General features: G+C 51.3%; 2 protein-coding genes across 2 annotated transcripts; both read right to left on the reverse strand.

Annotated features, from left to right (window-relative positions):
- Positions 1-1,351: 1,351 nt before the first annotated feature.
- On the reverse strand, positions 1,352-3,136 carry SAPIO_CDS9332 (Ph domain protein; the record flags this gene model as incomplete). Its single annotated transcript, XM_016790756.1, has 3 exons — positions 1,352-2,571; positions 2,655-2,886; positions 3,044-3,136. The coding sequence occupies 3 exons, from the start codon at positions 3,134-3,136 to the stop codon at positions 1,352-1,354; spliced, it is 1,545 nt and encodes a 514-aa protein (XP_016639266.1).
- A 2,514-nt stretch (positions 3,137-5,650) lies between these two features.
- Positions 5,651-7,924, reverse strand: SAPIO_CDS9333 (uncharacterized protein; the record flags this gene model as incomplete). Its single annotated transcript, XM_016790757.1, has 4 exons — positions 5,651-6,595; positions 6,663-7,419; positions 7,573-7,716; positions 7,860-7,924. 4 exons carry the CDS (start codon positions 7,922-7,924, stop codon positions 5,651-5,653), a joined length of 1,911 nt encoding a protein of 636 aa, XP_016639267.1.
- Between the last annotated feature and the right edge of the window lie 6,155 nt (positions 7,925-14,079).

Raw genomic sequence — 14,079 nt, forward strand, 5'->3', positions numbered from 1 at the left:
GGCCCTTGGCGTCGACGTGGAAGTTTTTACCGAATCCGAACACGGACATGGATCATTCATGTCGTGATATGTGAAATCTGCGAGGAGTCTCCCAAACAAACTAGGATTTGTTTGCGGCTCAAGGACGGTTGAAACCCAATCCTCGTGCCGATGTAAGTGGCATGGGATAAATCGCATGTGGCATCAAGTAAGTGCTGTCCTCTCTGTCCGGGAACACTCGCCGTGCCTTAGCCAACCATACCGGGCGTCCCCCCTCACCCTCAAGGAGAATGATGCGCGGCTGTGGCGTTCAGAGCCAAGGGTCGAGCTGACCTCTCACCAGCTCGACAATACAAAACTCGGTATGCATTGTCGTAGGGCCAAATCAAGCCAAACCGAACACCGGCACTGAGCCTTACCCGCAACGTTCTTCCGTTGTGTTACTTCTACCCTCCACGACCTTCTTCTGGCTGCCCAGTGCGCGAGCCGCATTTCTGCCTGACTTGCAGTACATTGGCCCCCGGAAACAAGAACATCAAGGACGTCAATGGGCTCGCTTCACGATATCACAAGATCAACAGTTTAGGGTCATATGAAAGCAAGATTCCAAAAAAAGCCGCGAATGAAACTTAGTGGCTTCGACAGAGTTCCAATTGAACAATTTTTTTTTCTTTCGTCAGACAGTTACTTCCAAAGGACGAATTGACAGGATAGAGGATATTCCAAGAATCAAAATGTCTGCAAATCGATTTGGACTAACACTAGCTCGAGACGACAGATTGTGCCTAGAAAGAGATGAAGGAGGGGGGAAAACGGGCGCGAAGCAACTGAGATGCGGCTACTTCGTACAGCGCACTCACTCGAATCCACTGATACTTCGTACGTGAGCTGGCACTGGGCAGAGATCCAGATGCGCGTCCAGTCACACAGCAGGTCCGCCTCGCATTGGCAAAACCGTCGCCCAACCAAAAGATAAAGCCGTTCTTCACCGCCAGTCCCTGCCTCAAAATCCCGGGAATCCGGTTAAGAGAAGCAAAACCTGGCAAGGCAAGGCTCTCGAATTAAACCTGAATGCGGAAGCAACCAAGATTTTTTTTTTAAAAGCAGATAGATAATATTATAACTTTGAAGCGACCAACATCGATTGGTGAGCGGCGGGTTTGGTAGCCAGGTGTCAAAATCAGGCCGGCCCCGGTGGCCAGCACTTTCTTTCATGTCCCCTTCTGATTTGCTCCGCAACCCTGCGGCCGGCCAACCCATCGCTCTCCTATTCTGTTCCCTTGGCAAGAAGCCATCGGATTCGAAAAGAAAACTAAAAGAAAAAAAGAGATTTGTTCATGCGGCTCATACCTCCACAACAATCATTCGTCATTTACGCAGCTGCAGATGTTCCCTTCGTGTCCGCCGGGGCCACCTTGGCAGGACCAGCAGAACCACCCGACACACCGCTTTCCTGAGGAGGATGCTCTCCCTCGGGCGTGACTACCTTTGCTTCATTCATCTCTAGTTTCTCCCCAGAGGCAGCAGCTGCGCTAGATGCGGTGGGCGCAGCAGATGCTGCCGCATCGACAGGAGTTGGGGGCGAAAGTGGTGAAGTCGGAGAGGTGGGTGACAACGGAGCGGCGGCCGAATCTGCGGCCTCCTTGATGATGCGGAACCATTTTTCTGCGTCAGCAGCCGTGTGCGCCTTGAAAGAAAGCTCTGATGATCCGGACAACTTGCTGCTCAGCGTCTTGCTCGTATCTTTGCCCTTGACGCTGAATTTGTCCCCGACTGGATTTCCGATAAGGGCGCCGGGGAGATAGACGCTGAGCTCGGGCTTGGGGTCGTGGCGAGTATTATCGGAGTCCTTGAACTCGTGTAGGAACTTGGACGGGGTTATCACGTAGTATCCCGTCTGGTATCCCCAAGACAGCTTGTTCCGCGACTTCCTCTCGAGGGTACCCTCGATCAGTGGCTTAGTGGATGTGTGGTCCATGTTAGGGAACGTGATGGCATCCACGACACGTGGCGGCTCGTTGGGGTCGACGAGGAGGTCACCACTACGCGCGACAAAGGACTTCCACTCATACTCGGGGGGCACCCTCTGGATGGCGCCCAACATGTCCGAATGCAGCGCCCGAATCTTCTCGCCCTGGCCCCCGGCAAGCTGCGTGAAGGCATCCATAGCCTGCTGCAAGGTGTGGATGGTATGAGCCTCGAACTCTTGAAAGTTGTTCTGCACGGCAATAAGATCGCCCCGGTGGGCGTTTTCCTCGAGGACCTGCTTGTGCAGGCGGTGAAGAACGCCCCTTCGGATCACGTAGGGATCTTCGTGGCCACCATTGATCTTGCCTCCGGCTGACTCGAAAGAAGCGGTCTGCTGGCCGAGAAGCTCAATGTGCTTCTGCGTCGTGTTTCGGGCTTTCTCGACCTCCTTGGCACCCTTCGCGGCACCGCTGGCAAGCTCCTTCGCCTTGTGCTTGATCTCCTTGTGAAGGCGCTCGAGGACGGGAAGCACATTCCCCTTGAGAGCCTTCTCGGTCTCGAGGTTGGTGTTGATGATTGCTTGCGTGTTGTGGCGCAGGTTCTCGAAGAAACCGGCAATCCCACCTAGGCTCTGATCAAAGTGATGACCCTCTCTCAGAGGATTCGATATGGTCTATCGAAACAAAAAAGCGGTTAGTACGCCTTACCATATGCCATGCCATCCCTTTTTGCCTTCTCTCGCTTGGACTCCCTCGTTTTCGACGGTGATGCCATGAGGGAGGGGGCGTATGCGTCGGCGGTCGAACAACTTGCCTTGAGAGCCCTTTCATATTCCTTTGCGTGAGCCTTGTGGATTTTCTCCACGGCGCTCACGTAGTCCTCTAGGTACCCGACTGCATGTTTCCATGCTTGCAGTCGCTCGGAGAGGAGCCCAGCGGTCTGATACGGTGAGGTTAGCAGCACAAATCGGGGACGCCGTGAAATGCAGTTCGTGGCAGGGTTTTAATCTTGAGAAGGAATGAAAAGGCAGGATAGGGACTCCTTGCGCTGTTTCGCGCAGATTGGGTGAAGTGTAAATGGATGATTGTCAGCGTACCGTGGAGGGATCAAACTCGGGGATGGCCTCATCGCTGAAGGTGCTGATACCTGTGGTAGCCCGTGAGGGGAGCTCTGAGGAAGGTACGCTCATGGTTGATGATGATTACGATTGCGAGTGATCTGATCTATTAATTTTTGTTCTTCCTGTAGTCGACGGCTCGTGTAATCTGGCTACGAGCTCGGTGTAAACTATCGCGAGATATACGAGATTCGCGAATGTAAGATCGGGAGAGCGGTGAATCGGGGGGAAATGTTGGTTCGGCGCTTCGAGCTTCAAGGTGCCCCGCAGTTTTCAGACCTCGGATGAGAAGAGGGGAGAGGAAGATGGCGGCTGTAATGATAACAACCCTTTCTTTTCTTTTTCTTTTTTCTTCTTTTGGCTCGCTCAATAAGAAGACGCTCAAGTGTCGAAGCTGTTGATGGCGAGAAAGACCGTCGTAGCTCCTCCCTTGCTAGAAACCTTGCGAATAATGACGTCGAGCTCTCTTCCTAAAACAACACCGAAGGATGATTAGGGTCCATAGCTCAGGAGGGGGAGTGGAAGCCCAATTACCCTAATCTCAAGCTCTCAATCAATCACCCCACAGTGTCCAGTTTTGCCGTGCTCAGCTGTAATTGCCTCGAGTCGGTTTAGTGTCGCAATTTAGTTTCCCCCTCCCCAAGCACTTGTGTGAGGGCATCAAGAATTGTGGGCAGCAAAGCTTCCGGTTCAGCTTCCCTTGCACACCCATTCTAGTCGTCCCATGTCTGTCCATCTGGAGGCATTTAAATCCCTGTGGCGATCACGGTCGGAGGAACGGCATCGCCCGTGAAGAGTAATGCAACCACCCACAACGAGCCTCTGTGATGGGTCAGACAAACGTCGTACATTATGACATTATCCCCTTGAATCCTTCTTTCCCCCCAATATTATCTGTTATCGACTTGATAAGCACGAGTTGGTATAATTGATCCAAATGACTTTGCGATTTGCCACGAAACGAATTGGGCATCTGAGGCACCAATGGCACCAACGACCACGGATATCGAACAAGTCGATCGATTCGCCGCCTCCGTCAAGCACTTATGGCTGTCAACCATGAATTAGCGCAGAGCTTCAGCAGGTGAATTGACAGCAACAGCTCACTTGAACAGAATTGACGTACGATACAGCACAAGCACGTTCTTAGCCAACTGATTTTGTGCTCAAACAATTCCATCCCCCTTCGAGATTCCCCTCCCGCCTGCAAAGTACGACCCACCCACCCACACCTGCCGGAAGAAAGATGGCAAATCCTCGGCTCTCCATGACGTCAACTGGTCTAGCGTCACACCCATCGCTCCTACCCTTGAATAACCATCCAAGCAAATGATTTTCCGCCAGTGTTTCCCCTCCTTCACGATCTTTCTGCCGCCAGACGAAAAAAAAGAGGGGAAGAGGGGAGAGGGGAACATTTGCAAGGACGCCTTGGAGGAATAGCATCCATGAGTAATCATATCACCGCCAGCCAATTCCAATCACATACACTGAAACGCTCAGATCCGGACTCTGGGTGCGAACTTGGGCCCGTAAACCCGAGCGCGAGTTCTCCGAGGTATTGCAATTGCGAAGCCGGAAGGGTGTTCGGAAGGGCGTGGTGTACTTCGTATGCATTGCTACTCTGAACCCCCTCAAAAGAAACAAACGTAGCCGATCCGGCTGATGTCCCTCCCTTGCTCGGATCCCGTAATTGTACTGCACGAGGGTAACCGAAAGAAGGCACTGGGGAGTACAAGAAAGAGCGCTTCCTTACAAATGCTCTTTCGAGAAGTGGGTTAAATGAAGGCATTGAGAGTACTTTTCCGTACTCCCTGGTGCACCTCGATGCCTCTTCACCTTATGACATTGTCCCAGCCTGGATATTGATCTGCAGGGCTAAGAGGTCCCCGTGAGCTCGTGGCGTGGGGAAAGGACTCTCCTGCATCATACGGATGTTAAGCCGGCCCATGCCGTGTCGCATCAAATGTATCTACAAGTACGGAGTAGTTCACTTTGTGAATGTCCTCGACGATCAACGAGTATCAGGTACAGTTCCTATTCTCTAAGTGTATTACATTCGGTATTCGTATTGAATCCAACGTATACTACTTACTACTACTACAGAGCATCTCCTTCGCGGGCGCCATCCATCCTGGGAACGGCCCTGCTGCTCTGGTCATCCTGGGGTATATAGCAAAGCATTTTCCAACCCGCAATCACTCAAACCCAAAAGTAAACAACACGCCTAATGTCTATCCTCATACATCAATGTGCAATGGAGAAAAAGGTGGAAAAGGAAGGTTTGGGGGGAGGAAGTCCATCCTCCGTGAAGACCTTAGGTCTCTTGGGAGACTCCTAAGGAATGAAGAAATGAAACAGGCAGAAGTCTAGAGTGATGCCACAAATGTTCCATAGAAAAAAAGAAAGTTGTAAACGCCGCCGGTCTGCAAATGCCATGACCTCCTGATATGCAAATGGGGACAAAAGAAAAAGCTAAGTCGGGGTTGTAGAAAGCTTAGGGATAAAGGGAGCCATTCCAGGCGTCGGAGTGGGAAAGGCGGATATTGTGAGGTAATGAAAAGCCGGTATGGCTGTGATGCAACGCAGCTACATGCATTGCATAGTGGGACGCATTCCTTGATAGGGACGAGGGTCGAGGCCGTGTCCATAGTGACCATAGGCATGGTTGGACAGCCGTTGTAAGAGAGCGTCTGAGAAGCCCGAGAGGGGCCGGGGGCGCACGGTTCGAGGCTGGGAAGCGTCAATAGCGGTCTGAGGCCTCTGAGACCTCTGGCTCCCTTGACTACTCAGGGACTCGGATCGCGTGGAACTGAAATCGGAGAGTTGCTCAGCCGGAGAAGATTCCTGGATATCGCCCGAGTCGTATTCGGTGGATTCCGTCCTCTCCGGCTCAGATCTCGTGGCACTATCGTCAGGGATAGCTGGGGAGCTTGGGACATCGGGTTCGATGTCTTCATACATTGGTAACATGGAAGGTAGGCCGATATACGATCGCGGCCTAGCAGGGGTCCTAACTGCCGTTGCGTAGCTCGGTACTTTGTTGAGCTCTTCAAGGATAGTTTCGTCGGCGTGCTCGGGAGACACCCGACCAGAAGGAGAATTCTCGTGGCTAGGCCGCCTGGACATTTCGTCAGGCGGTCCGCTATTCATAGAATGTACCGAATTGCGTCGTGATCGACTGGCGGACATAGTTTGTAGGCGGGATGCCAACGCCTCTACAATGGCAGGGTCAGTTCTGGTTCTGGCTCCGGTCTCTGCTGCGTGAGCTAGGCTTTCGGAAGAAGCGGTTGCTGATGGGTGGTAATAAGGACTGTTGGTGCCGGATTGGTTCTCCGGCGTCTGGAAGCCGCCGAAGAGGACATCGTCGTAGAGTCGATCCAGAACATGCTCGCCATAGCCCGGGGGCGCAATTGTCTCGGGGTCACTAAGCGGAGGCACAGGTTCGTCGGGTGACTGCATGACCAGGTTACCCTCCTCGTCCAGCGGGATGTTAGGGGAGATGAAAATCGCGACGGGTAGAGTCGCGCGAAGCTATTCGTAGGCTGTTAGTAAAAAGCGCCTCTGTAAACTAGGACACAGAGAGTCATGAAATTCATACCTCAGAGACATGACCATCTGGGTTCTTGAGTGAGACTATCAACCTCAGCTTATGCCGAATCTTGATGCCATGTTCGTTTATGTCCTGCACGCATTGCCGTAGCTTCTTGGGCAGGTCCAGCTTCTTCTCCAGTACCCATCCCTCCTGGCCGGTGCCGTCGATGGTGTCGTGCCAGTCCTCGGTCACAACGTCGAACTTCCAGTGGCCCACCTCTCGCTCTGTCTTGAATTCCTTAAGTTTTGCAAGGTTGGACCCCTGGGCAACACATTCCCGGCACTCCATCAACTTCGCCGTGACTGCTCCCATTTCCAGACCTTTGAGTAGCGGAGTGAATCGCATCTCGATGCCGACTGACCCACCGAATACGACGGCCTTCTGCGGGATGACGAGTGAGTAGTCCACCTTGTTCGGCCAGATATTCTCCACGCTCATAGCGTGGAGGAACTCGAGGGCGGATGGTTCGAGGGTCCGAATGACGCGGAGGTGTTTGTAAGTGTGGATGTCGCTGGCGAGCCTGCGCCTCACGATACGTGCTTTTAACCTGTATGAGATGGATGCTTCGGGGATGCCTTCTAGGGATTCCGATGTGTCTCCGGCTAGCATATACTCGAAGGGGAACTCGTAATTGCCTGGTTGCAACGTCACGCTCTTCCCCGCGCCGCCGACGAACGGCGCCCATCGGTGTTGTAGGATCGGAATCGTCTTGTCGACTTTCTGTTGTGATATTCCCGTTGCGGTCATCTTAGCTTGCGTCCATCTATTCGAAGCTCGTGTTAGTGTACCCAGCGCCACACAGACGGAGAGGAAACGGCGGGTTTGAGGTAACGATGTGCCACGCGACCATGGCGGATTCAGCATCTACGGGTGTAGGTTGCGAGAAAGGAGTGCAATGGTATGTTGTGAGACTTACGATAACCTCAATGTTCCTGTTAGGCGCAAATGTAGTTCGTCCAGTTTCAGTGGTGCCGAGAGGCAGAGCACGACCTGTCCCTTCAAGGCCTGGCCTGCGGACTCATGGCCATTGCCACGAAATACTATAAAATCGTTGTCGAGTCTGTGTTGATTGAGAGGATTCAGGTGGTTAGCAATGCTAAAGTTTGCAAACCGTGGTGTTGTTGCTGTGCGCGCATCGGGGAAAGATTGCGGTGCAGGTAGAAGAAAAAAAGAAAAAAAAATAGTTCGGCGTTGGACACTCACCGAATCTCGAATAATGTCACTGCGCTCCGCCCGCTTATCCGTGATAAAGATGTTAGGGGCCACATGTTGTCAACATGTATGGGGCTCATGAGGATATCTTCCAAGTGGTGATTTCATGTAAATAAGGTCGAGGAGAAAGAATCTAAACAACAATTCAGAAGCCAAGGGCAACATATCGAAGTAGAAGGAGAGAGGGAGGGAGGGCGACCCTTCATATTTGTTTCCAGTATCTGGCTTACAACCCCCAGACCAGTCACCACACACCCTCTCCGGCCTCCGATCAGAGGAAGGCGGTATTATTGTAAATAATCGATACATGTATACTACGGGATACATTTCGATGTGCTGCACGGCGGGCAAGCGACCGTATCCCTGTTCAATTGTTGTCCACTAGCAGCCAAGTGGGTCGCGCGGACGCCGGTGATAGCTTGGGAAGTCCCCATCCGGCGTCTGCAGTACCGATTGATGGGAAGCGGGTACGAGATTGCTAACAAACCCGAAGGTGAAGAAACGGGCCAGAAAAGAAGGAGGGTTGACGTGAGTGGTAGGTCGTCAGGGGGTACAGCCCAAGGTCGCCCAAGTTCCAAGTACGAAGTACCTCTCTAGTCTGGTGGTGTAGGGAGGGGTGGTCGGGTGTTGAAAGTGGGGGCATTGTGACGACAGGAGAGAGGGGTCGCCTTAGGAAACTTAAGAAACTTAAGAAAAGCCTTGCAAAAGATAGACTGACGAGGGGGGGTGCGTCATGTCGATCTTTTTTAGTGCGTACCTGCCCGCCGTGTTCCTGCTCCGAGATCCTGACGACACGACGAGGCACTGCAAGTACACTAATACACCACACTTCGTACCTTCCCAGGCGGTCTGGTTGTGTGGTACGATATCCAGAGCGTGCAGTGGTGTGCGTTCTCTTCCAGTGCTGCTTTCCCTAGTCCTAGACTAGCGTGGATTTTCGCTTCTCGCGTTTTACCAACAATCCCGAATCCCAGATCAAAGACGGAAGTTGGTACGAAAGATGATGACCCACCAGAGGAAAGGAACGCAATTAAGGAGGATGGCAGATGGAATGGACTTGATGCCTCATTGCCCACCCGTGCTGTTTTTCTCCCCCACACTCATCAGTGATTGCTGCCACATAAACTTTGGAATGGCAGCCTACCGAATCCCTGCTGACACCGACTTGGCCTCAGAAAGACTCGTCGTGTCCTCGTGAGCGGTGTCCAAGCCTACAAGGCTCGATCAGCGGGGCAAAGCTTGTACGACACAAGGGGGTAGGAACAAGTAGAAGCTAATGAGACCCTGAATATGAAAGTTTGAGGCGGGGATGGACGGAGGGGCAAGCTAAGAAAAGGTAAAGCGTTCGAGTTTGATTTTTGCCCTGGCCTGGCAATGGCAATCGCCGGCTGCTCTGGCACACCGCTGTCACGAGATTGGGGGGCCTCGAGGCTCAGACTAGGGAGAAGAGATAACTCTATGATCAGCCCGCAGAGGAGATCAGGTATACCAGGACGGTGGCGCAAGTGTAACTGAGATCTGTTTTTTATCTTTGTTTCTGCCAAGAGATCCTGTATTCTTGACACCATCCACCTTTAATTCAATGATAATACCAGTACTTCGTACTTAAAAGCCACAACATACTCGACAACGTTTTCTGGCAGGGGGCGGGATTCAGAATAAGCAAATCGGGAGGCACGGAGGTGGTTGGTGAGGGCGCCAACTATTGCTGTTCCATGGCACTAATACGTTTGTTCTGTCATTGATATAGGCTCAATGCCTTGATATTCTCCAATGGCAACGGCCGAGAAGTGCGATAGGTCAAGATAACATGAACAACTGGACGGCACGAAGCCTTATGGAGTAGTGTACAATATTTCCGAATGATACGAACCGCTGGCTCTGCATTAGACTACCGATTGGGGAGGTTCAGCTGGCAGCCTGAAAAGGGATACAAAGAATCAATTGCTCCTATTCCTGCGACCGAACTATCGAGGACCGACAGCTTTGAAATCCGACAGAATTATTAATTCTCAACGTTGCGCCTCGATGGGTCCACCACAACGATGCAATTATTACGATCACCACCATCAGGGCGAAGTAGGAGTGCGCGCAGATCGCCGGGCGCTATGTTTGGTAGAAGGTCTTCAGCCACATCGACATCATCAACAGCTGATAAGGATAACGCTGCGATTATCTGACATCTGCAAGTCGACCCTCGACTTTCAGGTAAGTGAGTCAACAGCCACAACGCAACCCCTGCTCTTGTCCAGACCTTTTTTCTTTCTTCATTTTTTTTTTCTCCAACAATTCACCCTCGTCGTTGAGCCAGGACAGGTGGTCCTGCATATCGCAGGCAGGAGACATAGACCGTTGAGTGAGCCCAGCGCAGTCTAATCCGACACGATCCGACACGTAGCACCTGCATCCTCGCTTTCATGTACAGACTTGGCCTGGCTAATTCGACTCCAAGGACCCCAGATCTCCTCCCCCTCCCTCAGGTGATTAAGCCTCCAATGGTAAGCGTAGCCCCGAGTGCAGGGGAAAGAGTCATGGCACATTAGCGTGCGCGGCTTCTGGGTGGCCGGGGGAGGAAGGCGAGCGGATAGTTCGGCCTTCAATTTTGGTTAAAACCGCCTCTTCTTGATACTCTTACACCCGAAGTACATTTTGCTTTTCGGTCAACGACCTTCAACGTCCTGATCCACCTTTGGGTAACAGTTTATTGGCTTACAACTATGGAACCGGGCATCTGCCTGTATCGTGATATCTCGATATGTGGCTGAAGTCAAATTTGTTTGTTTCATAAACCACTTTCGTAGGCGGGGTACAGGAATTGAAGGCAACTTCAGAATTGGAGATTTGCGCCCGCCGCAAGAAAAAGGAAATTGTAAGACAAGCACTTGCGGGAAAAGGAGGAAGACGCAAGGTGTGAAGCTAGGTATGCGGCGCGCATCATTCGCAGCTTTCTCCTCCCTTCACCGCTGCCAAGCAATACCCAAAGTGTCCCGCCGTCTTGCTCCTTGGCGGATATTAACGCCTCCAAGCCAGCATTTTTCTGCCCCCTCGCGACTTAGACGAAAATTCAACCAGGAAGCACAGCCCAGAGGCTGCATCATCAACATCGCTATTATGTACCTCCTGCAAGGTGATGGCCTGTCGGCTTAGCTTCTTCAAGCCTCCCTTTTCGTTGGTCTGAGGATGCGGACAAACTCACGCTAGCCACCAAAACCTTTTGCCCTTCCACCCAGGGTTTCAACATCATGGCATATGACTATGAACCCTCGAGGCTGGAAAGATCTATAAACTAAACTTCAACGAAACTCATTAGGCGCATTCTTTTAACGGAGCGTGGCACTGAGCCGGATTTCACGTGTCTATTCCAACTGAAAGACTGAAGGCTAAAACATGATGCAAGCTTGGAGTACGAGATGACATCGCGCCAGCTCAATTCGTCGAGACAGACGAGGCTCTGCCATCACCACTTATTTCGTATTCTTTCGTACTTCGTGCATGAAGCTGGTCTGCCTGACCACCCGCATTCGAACCCTGGGCATGCCTGTCCAAATCTTAACACCGAGACCACCACGGCGTTTCGTGAGTGGATTGCTGTCGTGCTTCGTACTCGCACGCCCGCAGCTCAGCTGAACGCGGCACGGTGGTCAAGCGAGGAGAAAATAATAACGCAGATATTATCGTGTACTGGTAGCCCTGCGGAAGGGAGAGCCAATCCCTTGGGAGAGTCTGTCTCTTGATCCTCGTTAACACCACCACAAAACTTGATCGCATGGGGTGTTTGTATGACGCCAGACTAGCTCGCACACAGGCCATTTGGTCAGTCGAGTCCTGTGGTTGGTTTGGCGTTGGGATCTAGATGCACGTCTCCCAACAATCAAGCTCCGCTCACTGTTCCCCGGACTTGGCGTCTGCATCTCCTTCTGGGGATGCATATCTGATATTGGTACTAGGATCATGAGGGGAGAAAAGTCATCAACACGATAATAAGGAGGTCAGAAGCGCGGTAGCGGGTTTTTTCTTCCTCTCATGTCTGTATCGTGCATGTAGGGGTGGCTCAAGTTAGGTAATGAGAACTCTTAGTGCGCATTCGCGATACTTGCTCAGGGGCAACGATGAATTTTTCCTTTGCAGTTGGCTAGTTTTTTTTCTTGCTCAAACCAGCGGGATATCTGTGCTTCGTCTTGTTTGCATTTATCTCTCAACGATGCTGGTCGAGATCTCGCCCAGCCTCCGCGATGCCTCTGCGCTGGCCCGAGCCCAAGGTCGAGACCTCCAGGCCCAAGCTTGCTTCCGAGAAATTCACCTCCCGCTGCGAGTCTTGAAAATGCCTCCCCCAGATGCTGCAAGCTGCAATCCTGTCAAGCTAACTCAACGCTCACATGAACATCAACTATGTTTCAGACCCGAAATAATATCGTCTCCTACCACACTTTGCCTTCCTTTGAAGCTCCTTTGTGGTAGGAGTTCAGTTCCCGACTTTTTCGTGACTCGTTAAGCTCGGTTCGCTGCTACCCAAATGATTCAAAATAGCTCTAGCAGCTCTCGGGTAAAAACTTCAAGTGGCTCACTAGGCTTGGTCGTATTGTCCCGCGCCGCTCAGGTACGCAAGGTTACCCTCCTGCAGTTTGGATGGTACAACTTCTGAGGCTGGTTATTCTCGGTGGGCGGAAAAGGGATCGACGAATCTATCCGAACAGCGGACACCGTCAGGGCTATCCATTAACGATGCATCGACAATATAACATCAATACTTTAGGGTATGCCAATGGATTCGAGCGCCTGAGAAAGCTGTGCGAGGTAAACGACCAGACGGGAATCCCGAAGAACATACTACGTAGAGCTTCTCCAGGATCAATTCTATTTTACACCCCAATTTGATGCCATTGATCACCGCCTTCACGTATGGTACGAAGGAACGGGTTTTGCCTGGCCTGCCTGGCAATGCCTGACATGTACTTCGTACCTAAGTTCACCCCTCCTTGCGACTGGTTCTGCCCCCCACCTTCTCATTCCGACAATTGTATCATTCAGGTAATAGAGAGGCTGCACCTGCTCTTTTTCTCTTCTTGCACGGGTCCATAGGCCTCAGACTCAATACGACTTCCTGAAGCAGTAGGTTATCCTGATGGTTGGCACCCCTTAAGACACACACTTACTCCGTACACACACTTACACACTTTGATAGTGGGCAGGCGTGACCAATAAGCCACGCGGCCCAAATTGTTGCGCTCTTGATGTCCCAGATGCAGCCCTCGCAAATAATCATGCTCCTTAAGTGCTCTCTTTTCCCAAGGTGTCATTGAGGATATTATTTGGAGAGATGACGCTGCGAAATGGAAGCAATCTGGAAATAGCCAGTCTAGGTTTAGTCTGAAGTCTGAAGTTATTTTCCCCATTTTCTTCCTTCATATTTTGTTCTTTCCTTTTTTTTTTTTTTTTTTTTTTTTTTTTTTTTAAAAAAAAAAAAAAAAAAAAAAAAATTAATTCATCTCTCCCCCCTCAGTGGGTCATGAGCCAAGACATTTTAGCGATTTGGGTTGAGAGAACTTGGGCGGTGGAATCTTCCATCCCTTGCTGTTGGCGATGCCCAAGCCGTGGAACTTCTCCCTAAGAAAGTACGATGCTGGAAGTTCTTATCCAGCATCGCTGTGTTAAATCTGTCACCACGCTCTCAGTTTTGAAGGGCAGACTGTAGGCCGAATACGAGTGTGGCTCTGGGTGAGACGAGTACGGCGGGCTCTTCAGGATTATATTTAGCCACCCGTTTCTCGCTTCCTTGTCCTTGGTTCCCCTCTTATTATAAGCGATGCACAATATCAATATACCGTGCCTTGGCTTCTTACACGAGCGTTGGGTTCATTTGTGTCCAAAGACAGGCTCGTTTCCTTGGAGAGAGATAAAAGTTGTGGGTGAAGGTGTATATTTACAATCTTAGGCCTATGATATTGTGCTCAAATGCATCATCACTCGTCCTGATACAATTGTAATTGTAATTATTGTATCAACACATCATGGCACTGCCATCCCTGCGAGAGGGTGTCTTGGCTCGGCTTGGCTACCCAGTCCAGCCCCGTTTCTTCACTCACAGTCTTCACTCGCAGTCTTCTTGACGTGTTAAGCATCAGGCCTCAATGCAAAGAGTTCGAAACTGGCAGGCAGAGCTATGGAACATCGGTTTTCCTCTTTACTGCAGAGAGAAGACGTTCTTTCGAAT

Source organism: Scedosporium apiospermum, assembly GCF_000732125.1.
Source record: "Scedosporium apiospermum strain IHEM 14462 chromosome Unknown SEQ_SAPIO_0143, whole genome shotgun sequence".
NCBI lineage: Eukaryota > Fungi > Ascomycota > Sordariomycetes > Microascales > Microascaceae > Scedosporium > Scedosporium apiospermum.